This window comes from Apodemus sylvaticus, chromosome 4, assembly GCF_947179515.1.
Source record: "Apodemus sylvaticus chromosome 4, mApoSyl1.1, whole genome shotgun sequence".
NCBI lineage: Eukaryota > Metazoa > Chordata > Mammalia > Rodentia > Muridae > Apodemus > Apodemus sylvaticus.
The window spans coordinates 39,265,781-39,281,361 of NC_067475.1; the positions used below are offsets into that span (position 1 = coordinate 39,265,781).

Below are 15,581 nucleotides of genomic sequence, written 5' to 3' on the forward strand. Positions count from 1 at the left end.
ACATGAACAGACTCGAAGTTGTCAAGTTTCCCTATTTTATTTCTTTGGTTTTATAGTTACCTGTGTCTCCCCATCCTGTTATGTGACAGTTGGAGGCTGTTTTCTGTGGCCTCTCTCTCCATAGAGGTAAACAGGCTGGCAAAACGTGGGTGCTTAGTCTAGCACATTGCTCCCCTGGTCCTTGCAATCTAACCAGGGCAATGTCATAGTCGCTGCTGTCTGGCCGATAGTTCCTGTGAATCACAATCTGTTGAACCCCTATTTCTTGTTCAAACTCCTCTGGTACCAAAGTATGATAATCTCCAACTCGAACTGCATAGCTCCTCGAATTGTTCCCATACCTGAAGGGAGAGAGCCAAATGTGAGGCTTTTTTTCAGGTATTGAAAATCAGTGATCAACAGCTAGGAATGTTGAACTATAACAAAACATCCGTGTTTAAAATCCTGTCATTTCTCTTCCCTCGAGCTCAGTGTGCCCTCCTGGAAGCCCATTGTTCTCACAGAGTACTCCGATTTCACTGTACATCTAGATTACTATTTAGAAACAGTAAATGTGGAGAGTGGAAATTGCCGACAAAGCATCAGCATGGCAATCCTTACCAAGCAGGAACACAGCATTAGCACGCCATCACTGTCCTGATTTGCCATGTTCATTGTGCTGCATGGAGTCACACCCATGGCTAACCTTCCTCTGTCCCTGAGCTAATGCAGACCATCCCTAGAAAGAACCCACCGTGAGTCAAAGGCGAGCAAACTATGCCAGCCTATGCTCACTTAGGTTTTTTACTTAGATCTCACCTCCGTGAAGCCTGCTTTCACCCCCAGCCTTCGTTAGTCTTCAACATTTAGTTTACTATTAAACTTCCTTGTGCAGTTAACAAATATTCCTGAGGTTCCAAGTGAGACTCTGGGCTCAGAATACACTAGCCAGCCCACCTGCTTACTTCTTCCTCCTCAGAAGGTTGCAGCTGCTTGTTCACTGGCCCTGACCTCCACTTACAGCAAGAACCAGGCTGTACACCCTCCCAGGCGTACAATGATATAAAATCAAGCATTCAGTGGTAGTTTTAAGTTGGTTTAAACTTGTATTAATTCTTTGATGTGCATATACACTTGGCACTTACTAAAGATGAAAGCAGTTTGCATACTGATGGGGTGGATGTGCTCTTATTTTTACATAAAGAATAAAGTCTTAGGTGATCTCAGAATACCTTCAACACCTTTCAGAGTTGATGGACGTTTATTTTATGTTGTACTATTATTCTAAGACAGGATCTCATTCTGTAGCCAGGGCTAGCAGGCAGTTCACTATGTGTAGGCTCAAACTTGCACGGTGCTTCTGCCTCCCCCTACACAGAGCTGATATTCCAGGCATGCATGCACCACACACACAACTGCTGTCTTTCAAAGCAGTCTTTTTGCCTGCCAAATGCTAACCCTGCCTTTTATCAACCATCCACATATTTCATGCTGACATCTAACTGCTGGGCAGCAATTTTTAATGTTAATTTATTTTAATGTTAAAAAATTCTTCCTCCCCTTTTCTGAGAAAAGGAGGAGGAGTGGCTGGAGTGAAGGGAAGGTGGGAGGAGAGGAGGGAGGGGAGGGGGAGGAGAGGAGGGAGGGGAGAAGGAGGAGAGGAGGGAGGGGAGGGGGATGAGAGGAGGGAGGGGAGGGGGAGGAGAGGAAGGAGAGGGGGAGGAGAGGAGGAAGGGGAGGGGGAGGGGAGGAGGAGAGGAGGGGGGAGGAGAGGAGGGAGGGGAGGAGGGAGGAGAGAAGGGAGGGGAGGAGGGAGGAGAGAAGGGAGGAGGGAGGAGAGAAGGGAGGGGAGGAGGGAGGAGAGAAGGGAGGAGGGAGGAGAGAAGGGAGGGGAGGAGGGAGGAGAGAAGGGAGGGGAGGAGGGAGGAGAGAAGGGAGGGGGAGGAGAGGAGGGAGGAGGGGGAGGAGAGGAGGGAGGGAAGGGGAGGAGAGGAGGGAGGGAGGAAAGGGGAGGAGAGGAGGGAGGGGAGGAGGGAGGAAAGGGGAGGAGCGGAGGGAGGAGAGGAGGGAGGAGAGGGGGGAGGGGGAGGAGGGAGGGGAGGGGAGGAGGGAGGGGGAGGACAGGAGGGAGGAGAGGAAGGAGGGGGAGGAGGGAAAGGAGGGAGAGAAGGGGAGGGGAGGAGGGAGGGGAGGAGGGAGGGGAGGAGGGAGGGAAGGGGAAGAGAGGAAGGAGGGGAGGAGAGGAGGGAGGGGGAGGAGAGGAAGGAGGGGAGGACGGAGGGGAAGCTGCCATGGGGGTGTAAACTAAATAAATGATTAATTTTTAAAACCTCCCTTACTCATTTTTTCCATAACAAACATGAAAGTCCAAATGTTTCCAAAACATCCACTTAAATGTGAATTTAAAATGTAGAAATCTCCTAGCATCTAGAACTACCTACTGACTGCCTTACTAAAATGTGCCCCCATCCCTCCTCACCCCTCATGACTCCAGTGTTAGAAGACATTTGAACCCTCTAGTAGCACTGGCCATCTTGTATAATTATGCAGCCATCAACTATTGGCCGGTATATCCCTTCCCTGTGGTTCCTGACAACTCCCCATTTTCAAGTTAAATCACTAGACACACACACACACACACACATATTGTTCAAGGAGGGTTTTTTTTTCTCATGCCAAAAGAGTATGCTTTTCAGATTTATTTCAAAACATAAAATTTATATTTTACAATAAATGTATCTTTAAATTTTCTAAACTATTAAAAAAATAAAAACAAAACAAAACCACCACACCAGGGCCAGTGTTGGTAGCACACAGGCAGAGTTTGGGGCCATCCTGATCTACATAGCTAGTTCCAGGACAGACAGGACTACTTAGACCCTATCTCAAAAAAAGAAAAATAGAAGAAAAAAAATCACACATCAAAATTAAAAAGACCCAAAAAGTTAATTATACATCTCAATGATCTGATCAACAGTTCTGAAACTGTGGGGCTTTACACAGGACTCTCCTTGCACTTTCAGTATCAAATACATCTCTATGTATTTATCATCGAAAATAAAAACCCTTTTAGTAGGAGAAAAGGACCAGCAGCTTTACATCCTGTTGGATAACTTGAGGCCATCATGTCCGTGAAGCCCTTCCTCAGCCCCTAATATCTAGCCCTTCTTGTTCTACTTTCTGCATGTTAGACTCACCCACATGAACGTCTGTGCACATATATGCCTGTATTATTGGCTAGATTCTGCATGTGAGGGAGAGCATGCAGGGTTTTGGTTTGTTTGGGTTTTTTTTCTGAAATATGTGACCTTGCTTAATATGTATTCTAAGACCATTTTCCTGCACATTTTACGTTCATTTTTCCAATGCTTCATTTTCTATAGAGCTGAATAGTATGTGTGTGTGTGTGTGTGTGTGTGTGTATTCCAAGTTTTCATCATTCATCTGTTGATGTACAACTAGATTCATTCCAGTTTCTTTTTTATAGTAAATAAAGCAGCAATAAACATGGAGGTAGAAATATCTCTATGAAGTTATCTGGCTATATGTCCAGAAGTGAGATAGTTGGGACATATAGTAGTTCTATCTTTAATTTTTTTAGCCGAGCAGGGGTGGCACACACCTGTAATCCCAGCACTCTGGGAGGCAGAGGCAGGTGGATTTCTGAGTTTGAGGCCAGCCTGGTCTACAGAGAGAGTTCCAGGACAGCCAGGGCTATACAGAGAAACCCTCTCTCGAAAAAAACCATATCCAAAAAACAAAAACAAAAAACAAAAACAAAAAAATTTTATAGAAATCTCCAAACTGGTTACAATAATGGCTATATTAATTTACATCTTTATTAATTTATATCCTTACATCCTCTTTAGCATCTGTTGTCAGATTTGTTGATGATAACTATTCTGACTGGAGTGAGCTGCTATCTTAACACTTCCTGCAACAAGGCCACACCTACTTCAGCAAGGCCACACCTCCTAATAGTGCCACTCTCTATGGGCCAAGCATTCAAACACATGAGTCTATGGGACATTCCTAATCAAACCACCACACTAGCCATCAGCGAAATGCAAAACTATGTGATTAGCCTGGGACTTTGCTAGCTGGCCCATTAGTCAGCACTGTCATCTGCCTAGGATCTCTCCATCCTTGGGATTACAAGCATGCTTTTTGATGCATCCTGGGGACTTGAAATCAGGTCCTTATGCTTCTGAGGCAATGGTTTATCTTTTATTAGACTGAGCCATCTTCCCAACCGGAACTCCAGTTATTCTTAAAATTGACTAGTATGCTTAAGATTTGAGGAAGAACAAATAAAAATCTTGACTAGTTGTTTAACCAAGTGTTTATCTACTTTAGGTAGGGCTCCTAGTAGATGTTATTATATACTTCAGGGAGGAAGCCTTGCCCTGGTGTGTTTCTGGACGTCAAAAACTTGTGTGACTCGGGGCTTCTCCTCACCTTTCTAGCTTAGTTGAACTTGTGTTATATTGTTAGGTGGTGTAAAAAAAAATGTTTCTAAAGCAAACATTTTACATTTTGGCTGACATATCATTGGGTTGTTTGTTGAAATTCCTTCAACTCCCCACAAATGAAAATTGGATGAAATTCCCGTACAAGTTTATGTAAGAGAGGATCTGAGACCAGACAGCTCAGGAAATCTCATAGCAATAATCCAAATTTCTCTGGTGTTTTGTCATTAAGATGAACAACAACAACAACAAAATACTAGAAATAAAAAGTGAAGAATCAGTTTAGGTGTGGGGGCCACGTGCAGAGAACATCTGTGCTTATTCTCTACAGAGCATCCTCTCTCCAAGAAAGCAATGGTTTATATCAGCCTGGCCACATCAGCTAACACTGGAGTCGGCTTTTTCTCTGCTGTCTGAATTAAACTCAGAAAGTCCTTTAATAAACCTGCTATGGAAGAAGTCAACTCCCTGAGACTTTATACTGTCCCTTACATATATGCAGTGTGTATGTAGGAAAATCCCTTTAGTGTGATTAGTGCTATGGGTCCCAGAAAAGGCCATGTTCTTCAGAACTTTATCATACAGAAAGTCATAAGACAGTGCATGTTAAGCATTTGATACCCTGATTTTTAAACATATCTCTCATTGAAAGAATAGAAAATACAGCCTAACTCCAGCCTTCTAAGGAGCCCCAAACACTTCATATTCCAGAGCCAGCTCTTTGTGCTCTTTGTTAGAAACTAGGTAAATGGTCACATTCCAGAGCCCGCCCTTTGTTAAGAGCTAGGCAGAAAGGCCTTGAATAGGTGATCCTGGCCCCACAAGGTAACTGGAAATGAGCTAAGCTTATCTTGCTTCTGTAAACTGCTTATGCCATTACCCCATCCAGGAGTTCACGCAGCTATAGACTCCAAGAAAATAGGAAACTAATTGGTCCACTGAGTGCAGGCTCTGATAATTTAAACTATTGGCCTAAAAACTATGGAGTGGTACAAATCAATTGGCTTGCATTTCATGGGCTCTCCATGCTAAGGAATGATTGGTTTGTGATTCTCGGGATTTGTTGTAAACTTATAAAAGCTGTCACAATTCGGCACTCGGGATCCACAGTCCTCTACCCCTGTGCAGTGTACGACTGTGGAACCCAGAATTCTGGAATAAAGAAATCCTCATGCTATTGCATCGAGACCGTTTCTCGAGAGTGACTTGTGTGTCGCCTTCCGAGGTGTGGGGTGCTGGGGCGCCCTTGGTTTTGGGGGGTCTTACATCATTACCTCTGGGGCCAGACTTTCTAATTATAAGTGTTTATAGCATTTCCTTTTGCAGAACAGCACTCTCTGCCAATTTGTAGCTGCTGTGGTATTTCTAGGCAAAACGTCAAAAGATAAAATCAGGTTAAATGATATTCTTGCACATATTAAGTTTAGAGTAAATTTGCAGAAATAAGAGGGTCCTTGTTCCACATGCATTCAATCTTCCAGAGCTGTGCTGTTAACAGGATGGGCAGTTAAAGGACTTAAAAGATTCAGAAACTTTTCTCTCAACTGTATCCCTGTGCCATTGTAGATACAAGATCATTTCATAGTACTTTGCAGTAATGATTTAGAATAAGAAATAGCAAAAGCAACTAATTTGTACCATGAGGGACTGACTCAAAAGAAATTCTTAAAAACATTATTTACTTAAGCTTCCACTTCAAATTGCTAGTAGCATACCCACATCCCAAAATATCATTGTTTTAACATTTAAAAAAAAAGTGTGGAAAAGGGAGGTGGGATAGGGCACCTTTAACCCCAGCACTGGGAAGCCAGACGCAGGCTGTAACCAACTGGTCTACATAGTGAGTTCCAGACAAGATAAAAGAACCAGCAACAACAGAGGAGAAGAAGGTAACAGAGGAGATAAAAAGCTTTAAGCAGTGGTTCCCAAGCTGCCAGCTCTCCTTATCATACGGGTGCTTACATGCTTCCTTGACATATTGCAATGTATGAGGGGCCCAGAGAGTTGGGTTTCTAGAATTCTACCAGTTCTTCAGTAACATGCCCATAAAAAAACCCAAAAAGATGCTGTCTGAAATGAGTAGGCTGAGTAGTTAAAATAAAGATGTTTTGGTTTCATCCCGACTAGGCAATCTCTTCTAGACTGTTCTGATCCAAAACAGTGATGACTTTGTAAAGACAAAACATGCCACGCAGTCTCATCATTCGCACACTGCTGTTCTAAAGCTCTGGTCCATATCATCACTACAAGAACAGGACCAACGTGTGAGCATATCCACACATGCAGAGGCTCAGCGCTGGAAGAAAGACGAGGTGAGGAACCTAATCAAATGTGAAAGCCAGGTTCTCATTGAAGCAGGCCTTACCGCAGGCTAACATATTTTCCTACTTCTCTGTATAGAATACGAAAGATCAGAAACTTCTCAAGACCTGACCACTTTGCTTCTTTCAAAGTTCAGTGTTTTATGATTAAAGGAGAATTGTTTGAGCCAAAGCCGCTGAATCTAGAAAATCAAAACTTGAAGTTCGTTTGAAGAACTAGTAACTGGCTCTGTGCCTTTTAATAAGCTTACTCAGATAAAATGAGAGTTGATTTTGCAGTCACTTCAAATGCTATGAGTATCAAATCCAGTGAAGCTTAAAGACCAAATCAGATGGACGTATAACACACTGGCAAGCTGTTTCCCTCCTACTCACATTAAAAGAATCTTCCATTTCTTCTAAAGTGTAGAAAATGCTGAATATCCTAATCTGTTCCTCTGATCTTTAATCATCTTATACTCTGCAGATAAAAGGAACCCCAAATGGCATATGGAAGCAGTTATTTGTTGGTCTATATTTAGAATAACCATTCTCTAAAAGCCCAGCATTCTTAACTGGATCCACCATCTGGGGACCCAGCACCCACTTAAATCCTGTAAGGATCACTTAGGAGTATCTACTATGGTATTTAAGCATGAACGAGAGCTTCGTGGATGTTAAATAGCTAGAAGGGGCTCGCCAGGGGAGAAGAAAAGATCTGTAAACAAAAGGTTCAGCATCCTTCCTCCAAGACTCTACTTTGATGGGCAGATCCCAACTTTCTATTATCTCATACCAACTTCCAGAGTTTTTCTTTCCTCTCTGGCTACCTGCTGTACTTACAACAGCTACATAGCTGGTCTCCCTCAGCTATAAAAATAGAAAGTTAGGGTTCTTGCACACAGTCCTTCAAATTCCTGCTATTGCAGGTCTTAATCATCTGGTAAGAACAATTTTGATTCACTCCAGAAAAATGTATACGGGAGACATAAGAGATGATTCTTTCCATGTAACTTCAAGCTTATAAAATATACATTTAGCCAGGCGGTGGTGGCGCATGCCTTTAATCCCAGCACTTGGGAGGCAGAGGCAGGTGGATTACTGAGTTTGAGGCCAGCCTGGTCTACAGGGTGAGTTCCAGGACAGAGAAACCCTGTCTCGGAAAAAGAAAAAAAGAAAAAATAATAAAAAATACACATTTGCCCTCCTCCTTCGGGCCTCTCCCGATGACCCACACTGCGGAGCTGCTCTCTGAACATACTTCAAGGCTCAGAACCCCTGGATGATTCTGCATTACCAAACAAACGAAACAGATTCACAAACCCAGTGGGCCAGGCTTTCCCTGCTTCTCTCTTCTATATCCACTGAACAAACCCCAGATCCCATAATCTTGTTATTCTTACACTGCTCTCTGCCGTTCTCTAAATGCCTTGTGCCTTCCTTTTTCTCTTTTCTTTTTCTTTTTTTAAAAGATTTATTTATTTATTTATTATATGTAAGTACACTGTAGTTATCTTTAAACACACCAGAAGAGGGCATCAAATCTCATTATGGATGGTTGTGAGCCATCACGTGGTTGCTGGGAATTGAACTCAGAACCTTCGGAAGAGCAGTCAGTGCTCTTAACCGCTGAGCCTTCTCTCCAGCCCTGCCTTGTGCCTTCTTACCACTATTGCTACCTACATAGACTAAGGTAGAAAAGACCAACTATTAGATACTGATTGATCAGCGATCTTACTTAAAGCACTGTTTGTACTGCCTATTTGTCAAACATGGCTTCACTTTCTAGCCGAAACAGAATGACCTGGAGAAATAGCTGAAACACTGAAACAATGAGTCATTTCCCTAAACAACCTCCTGGCTGCCGTGTGTGATTTGTAAAAGCTTGCTTGCCCAGCACACCTTGTTGCAAGAATGCACACTAGACCTAGCCTAAAAGCTATCCTGGCTTTGATCCATTGGTGACATCTTCTCTCTTCCACTCCCACTGGTGTCAAAAGATTCAGCATTGCAGGGAAAAATTTTCATTGGAGGTTCTTTAGCTGGGCTGGTGTCCCAATCCCTCCATTGGAAGTCTTGTGGTTTATAGGAGATGGCTGGTTCAGGGTCCATATTCCCCATTGCTAGGAGTCTAAATTAAGGTCATCTTCATAGATTCCTGGGAGTTTCCTTTGTCCTAGGTTTCTAGCTGGTTCCAGTGATGCTCCCCATTCCACAATCCAGCTATGTCTCCCAATACTCTCTCCCTCCATCCTCCCTCCACCTCATCCCTCCTGTTCCCACCCCACTCCCTCCTACCCAGTCCCCTCCATCCAAACACCCCTAGGTCTAATCTGTTTCCCCTTCTCAGTGAGAGTCAAGTGACACTCCTTGGGCCCTCCTTCTCACTTGGCTTCTTTAGATTTGTGGTTTGTAGCATGGTTATCCTGTACATTATGGAGCAGAATTTGAGGGAAGGGCCAACCAATGACTGGCCCAGATTGAGAACCATGAGAGGAAACCCACCCCGACACTATTAATGATGCTCTGCTACACTCGCAGACAAGAGCCTAGCCTAAGTCATCAAAGAGGCTTCACCCAGCAACTGATGGAAACTGATGCAGAGACACACAGCCAAACATTAGGTGAAGGCTGGAGAATTCTATGGATGAGGGGGAAGAAATATTGAAGGAGCCAGAGGTGAACCCTCTGGACACCACAAGAAAACCTACAGAATCAACTAACCTGGGCCCACGGGAGCTCATAGAGACAGAACTGCTAACCCGAGAACATGCATGGGACAGTCCTATGTCTTCTGTACAGTCTTCACGTGGGACTCCTAACAGCAGACGCAGGAGTTGTCTCTAACTACACTGCCTACATTCAGATCCATTTCCCCTAACTGGGCTGCCTTGTCTAGCCTCAATAGGAGAAGATGTGCCTAGCCTTACTGCAACTTGATATGCCAAAGCAGGTTGGTATCCATAGAAGACTTTCCCATTTCTGAGGAGAAGCAGAAGAGGAGTGGATAGGGGGAGGGAGGGAGAGGGACTGGGAGGAGAGGAGGAAGGAGAAGTAGCTATGGGGATGTAAAGTAAGTAAATAGCTTAATAAAAAACGATAAAAAGAAAAAAAAAAGAACATTGCAATCCCACAACATGGCCTACTGCCACCATCTACTACATGAATGAAACATGTCTGCTAAAGAGAGAGAGAGAGAGAGAGAGAGAGAGAGAGAGAGAGAGAGAGAGAGAGACTTAAGACATGTGCTCTCAGGGAGAATAATCTTCCCCAGGGATAGTCTGTGTATATGTCTGTGTGTCTGTGTGTAAAAATAACTCAAGGAAAGTAACCAACCAAAGAACATACCAACCAAAAAGCATGCACAGGCTGGACCTAGGCCTCCCCACACATAAGTGGCAAATGTGCAGCACGGTCTTCATGTGGGTCCTGAACGACTGGAGTGGGGCTGTCCCAAAAGCTGCTGCCTGTCCATGGGATATGTTCTGTCTGGCCTCAGTGGGAGAGGATGAGCCTAGCCCCACAGAGACTTGATGTGCCAGGGTGGGGGGATACCCAGGGGGCCCCACCTGCTCAGAGAAGAAGGGGAGGAGAGGATGGGGTAAGGATTGTGGGAGGGGGCGACCAGAAGGGGGAAGTGAGCAGGATGTAAAGTGAATAAGTACAAAGAAAAGGAAGGAAGGAAGGAAGGAAGGAAGGAAGGAAGGAAGGAAGGAAGGAAGAAAGAAAGAAAGAAAGAAAGAAAGAAAGAAAGAAAGAAAGAAAGAAAGAAAGAAAGAAAGAAAGAAAGAAAGAAAGAAAGAAAGAAACAACGAAACAAAGAAAGAAACAAAGAAAGAAACAAAGAAAGAAAGATAGATGGATGGAGGGAAGGAGGGAGGAAGGGGAAAAGGAAATTAAAATAAAGAAGAAAAGAACAGTAAGCCATGAATTTGAAAGAGAGTTAAGGAGTGGGGTATGGAGATAACCAAGGGAGATAACCTTGAAAGGAAGGGGGAAAACATAATTGCATTGTAATTAAAAATAAATTTAAGCAGGGCAGTGTTGGCACACACCTTGAATCCCAGCACTGGAGAGTCAGAGGCAGGTGGATTCCTGTGAGTCTGAGGCCAGACTCATCTACAAAGTGTGTTTCAGGACAGCCAGGGCTACAGAAAGAAACCCTGTCTGGAAAAATACAAATATAAAAATAAATTAATTAATTAAAAAAACCCTCTTCTCTCTATATATGGTTCATTCCACCTGTCAACTTGACAGAATCTAAAATTAGCTACGAGATGCCCGTGGAGGGTGGGCATCTTGATTACAGTAACTGAGGCTGGAAGACTGTCCACCGTGGAGCCATTGTCCTACTTAGGATGCTGGCCTGTGTGACGGAGGAGCGCTGAGCACCAGGAAGCCCTCAGCCCTCCTCTTTCTGCTTGTCAATGTGCTGTGAGCGGCTGCTTCAAGTGCTGTGAGCGGCTGCTTCAAGTGCTGTGAGCGGCTGCTTCAGCTCCGGCTTGGCTTTTCCACTCTGATGTGCTACACCTTGAACGTGAACTAAAATAAACCTATTCTCCCTCAGGTCGAGCGTATGTCATCACAACAACAAAAAATGCAACGAAGACAATCATCTTTATAGGGGAAAAATTGGTTCTGGTGTGATGGCTTAGAGGGTAAAGTGCTCACGGCGCAAGCTGTAGCCACACAAAACCTGGCCACAGCAGCACACGTGAGCCCAGGGATGTGGAGGCAGAGGCGGAGGTGTCAGGGGGTTGCTGACTGAACTGCTGATCTCCGCATTCAGTGGCAGAGCTTACCTCAAAAAATAAGGTGGACGGGATGGAGAGATGGCTTGCTGGTTAAGAGCACCGTTTGTCTTGCAGAGGACCTGGGTCCATTTTCTAGCACCCACACCACAGCTCAGAACTATCTACAGCTCCAGTTCGGAGATCCAACATCCTCTTCTGACTGCTTCAGACACCAGGCACACATACTTGCAGGCAATGTACTCAGATACAAACTATTTCTTTATGTTTTTAAAAGAGGTGGAAAGCAATTGAAGAAGACACCTGACAGTGACTTCTGCTTTCCACAAGCATGCATACAGATGTGCACGTGTACATACATGCGCATGTGTGTGCACACGAACATTTCCACACATGAACACATACACAATCGTGAAAGAGAAATAAAACCTTTCCTGATAGTACCTGTGGTGTCTGAAGTAACAGTCAACACCACATGCTCCCTACTGTCTGCTACTTGTCAATTTCGTCATGGTGTAGCACCCAAGACAGTGCATGGTCAGCACACAGTCAGTGCACGGTCAGCACACAGTCAGTGCACGGTCAGCACACAGTCAGTGCATGGTCAGCACACAGTCAGTACACAGTCAGCTCAGTCAGTGAACAACAGTCCTTTGGAAAGCTGAGGCTTTTCTCCCAACAGTCTTGAGCCGACTAAGACAAAATAGCAAGGGTTTTCACTCCTTCCTTTGGACTCTGTTCTGTCAGCAAATTAACCTTGTGAGAAACTGAATTATATTACTGACACAAAGTAGTGGCGTTGTACACTAGCCTGTGAGATACCACATTACATAGGAGTGTTAGGCAGCCACTATGTCATGAGCCCTTTTCATTGGTGCTGTATTGAGATTGCTTTCTGGAGATAAAGATGACATTTTCTTTTGCTCTTATCTGTGTTGCTAATTGGAACCAGTCTGTCAACATCTTCTCCGATCCCAATTCTGCCTTCAAATGCATTATTTATTAATTGTGAGTAGCTTATCTTCAGAGTCAGTTTAGCGATGAATTTGTTAAACAAAACAAGGTTACGCAGCTGTCAGCTCCATTATATATTCTACTTTGTCATGATTTTCAAATGTTCAGACCATACTCTGTCCCACTCAATAAACAAATGGAGCTGGAACATTAGCACACACTTGAGGTTTACAAACGACTTGAGATTTAGGACTAAATGCTCAGCCCTGAGTATCAGTGTCAGGACTCAGCAGACGTAAGCCCAAGACTCGGGAACCTTAACACTTAGCAAGATAAATGTGTCTAATATCTTGGTGAAAAGAGTCCACTTTAAAGATGGTCCCTAAACTATTTAGTCATGGAAAGTGTACTGGCTGGTTTTGTGTGTCAACTTGACACAGGCTGGAGTTATCACAAAGAAAGGAGCTTCAGTTGGGGAAGTGCCTCCATGAGATCCAGCTGTGGGGCATTTTCTCAATTAGTGATCAAGTGGGGAGGGCCCCTTGTGGGTGGTGCCATCCCTGGGCTGGTATTCTTGGGTTCTATAAGAGAGCAGGCTGAGCAAGTCAGGGGAAGCAAGCCAGTAAGAAACATCCCTCCATGGCCTCTGCATCAGCTCCTGCTTCCTGACCTGCTTGAGTTCCAGTCCTGACTTCCTTCAGTGATGAACAGCAATGCAGAAGCTGAATAAACCCTTTCCTCCCCAACTTGCTTCTTGGTCATGATGTTTGTGCAGGAATAGAAACTCTAACTAAGACAAAAAGATTGTTTCTTTTCCTTTGGGCCCTACAGCAACATCATACACTGTAGGTAAAGCAAGGGTCCTACCCATCTGGTCCTCAGAGGAATCACTAGAACATATGCCTGGGAACCAATAGTTTTTGGTGGTGGTAGATTTTGTTTATTTGTTTGTTTTTCTTTTGGTTTTGTTTTGTTTTGTTTTTTGTTGTTGGTTTTTTTTTTTTGAAAGAAGGTTTCTTCGTGTAGCCATGACTGCCTCCCAAGTGCTAGGATGAAAGGCGTGCGCTACTACTGCCCAGCCTCAGTAGTGACTTGGTAAGGGAGTGAATATTTAAAACCTTTATTGTCTCTGTATTCATATAACAAATACCTTAAAATATTTTGAAAAAGGTGAATTTTCAGACTTAGCTACATTTCTTATATTTCCAACACAGCAAACATCTGAATGTGAGTTTCTGCCCTGTGAAGCAACTTGAACATGGAGTTCAACTCTGTAAGCAATTACTGAGAGACAGTTGAGCAAGCATGCAAGAATGTGGTGTGTGATATAGTTAACTTAAGTCAGTAATAAAAATAGAAACATTCAAGACAGAAAAGTGGGGGAACCATCCACAAAGAGGCATATAAACTCAGGCCCCTCCTAATATTAGATGCCAGGCATATAAGTAAACTGTAAGCAAAACCTTTAAATATTTTAAAAGAAAAAGCAGAACAGTTATTATTATTATATGGAACTAGAGAAACATGCTTGTTTTGTTTGTTTTTAATTTTGGTTTGGATTTTTTTGTTTTTGTTTTGTTTTGCTTGTTTCTGGTCTTCCTTCCTTCCTTCCTTCCTTCCTTCCTTCCTTCCTTCCTTCCTTTCTTTCTTTCTCTCTTTTTGAGACAGGATCTTGCTATACAGTCTTTGCTGACCTAGAATTCCCTATCCTATCCCAGATTGACCTGGAACTCCCAGAGATCCATCTGCATCTGCCTCTGCCTCCTGAGCACTAGGACTAAAGGTGTGTACCATCACATCTGGGTTAGGGAAGGATTTTTAATAAGATGTACAAGGCTTCCTACAAACTGACAAGAACCATAAACAATAGAAAAGAGTGTAACCCACACCAAGAAAAGATATTTGTTAACACATAATCACAAAGGCTTTGTATGTAAAACATGCAAAAAATAAAGTCTACTATAACAAGACAAAATACAAAAAGAATATGAACATAATTTATGACGGAAGGCATGAATATAATCACACACCTAACAAACGCTACTCAGGTGTCTACTGCAGCACAATTCTCCAGTATTGGAAGAAAGGGAATAACTGACTACCCATTAGTGAGGGAAATGAATGAACTGAAGCTCTGTAGAAGTGGCAGTTCACATGGTAGTTAAAATGATTTTACACAAGTGGACTATGAATATACAATGAAGCAAAAGCGCACTACAAAATCTCATGTAAAAGAGATAGTGCTTTACTTGGAAGAGTTTTTCAACTATATGGTGCATATTTCTTTTAAACACTTAATTAGGACAATTTTTGCAACATACAAAATTAAAATAGTATGCAGCAAATTCTTGTGTTCATTACCCTGGTTCCGTAATTATCAGCATTTTCTCAAATGTTGGTATACATTTTTATTTTATTTACTTATTTATTTACTTATTTTGGTTTTTTGGATTTGGTTTTTTCGAGACAGGGTTTCCCTGTATAGCCCTGGCTGTCCTGGAACTCACTCTGTAGACCAGGCTGGCCTCGAACTCAGAAATCTGCCTGCCTCTGCCTCCCAGAGTGCTGGGATTACAGGCGTGCGCCACCACCGCCCGGCTGGTATACATTTTTAAATGTCAAAATTAATGTAAGGAGATGGTCGTCCCCTAGAGTTTGTGAATGAGGAGTGAGCGGAGAGGGTGAGAGCGAGTCTAGAGCAGGCACTGCAAGAACAGCCAGTAACTGGACAGTGACCTTCCAGTGAGGCTTGTGTAGCCCTGGACGCAACCATGCTGCTTGGAACAAGGGACACTTACTTACCTTTTGAAACAGTGTGCAGCAGTCAGGACCCAGCAGCTGCTCAGCAGGGTGGCCCCACAAAGCAGTCTGCCATCTCCATGGGACGACTTCAGCCTGAGGGCAGCCTGCCAAGGCCAGGCACCCCTAGAAGAAGTCAAGAAGCACATTCAAGAGAGGAGAAAAGGAAAGGAAGGCCTCAGGTAACACAATGGCTTCAGCGCAGGTGGGGGGAAGAGCTCACAGGAGGGTGAAGCCCTTCGGTCCTTTATCCGTGGAGAACTATGTGCACCCAGTTCTCACAGATTCATCTCTTACTGTTGGTCACAAACATCAGCAATGGATGGAAA

The 15,581-nt window shown here is 43.6% G+C and overlaps 1 protein-coding gene across 1 annotated transcript in view; it reads right to left on the minus strand.

The window, feature by feature from the left end:
- The window catches only part of Prss12 (serine protease 12), a 60,830-nt gene that overhangs the window by 1,066 nt on the left and 44,183 nt on the right, over window positions 1-15,581 (minus strand). Inside the window, exons 9-10 of the mRNA XM_052179301.1 lie at window positions 15,256-15,387; window positions 61-341 (exon numbers count right to left, since the gene is read on the minus strand). Of these exons, the coding sequence (XP_052035261.1) occupies window positions 61-341; window positions 15,256-15,387 (413 nt within the window). The remainder of the gene's footprint in view (window positions 1-60; window positions 342-15,255; window positions 15,388-15,581) is intronic.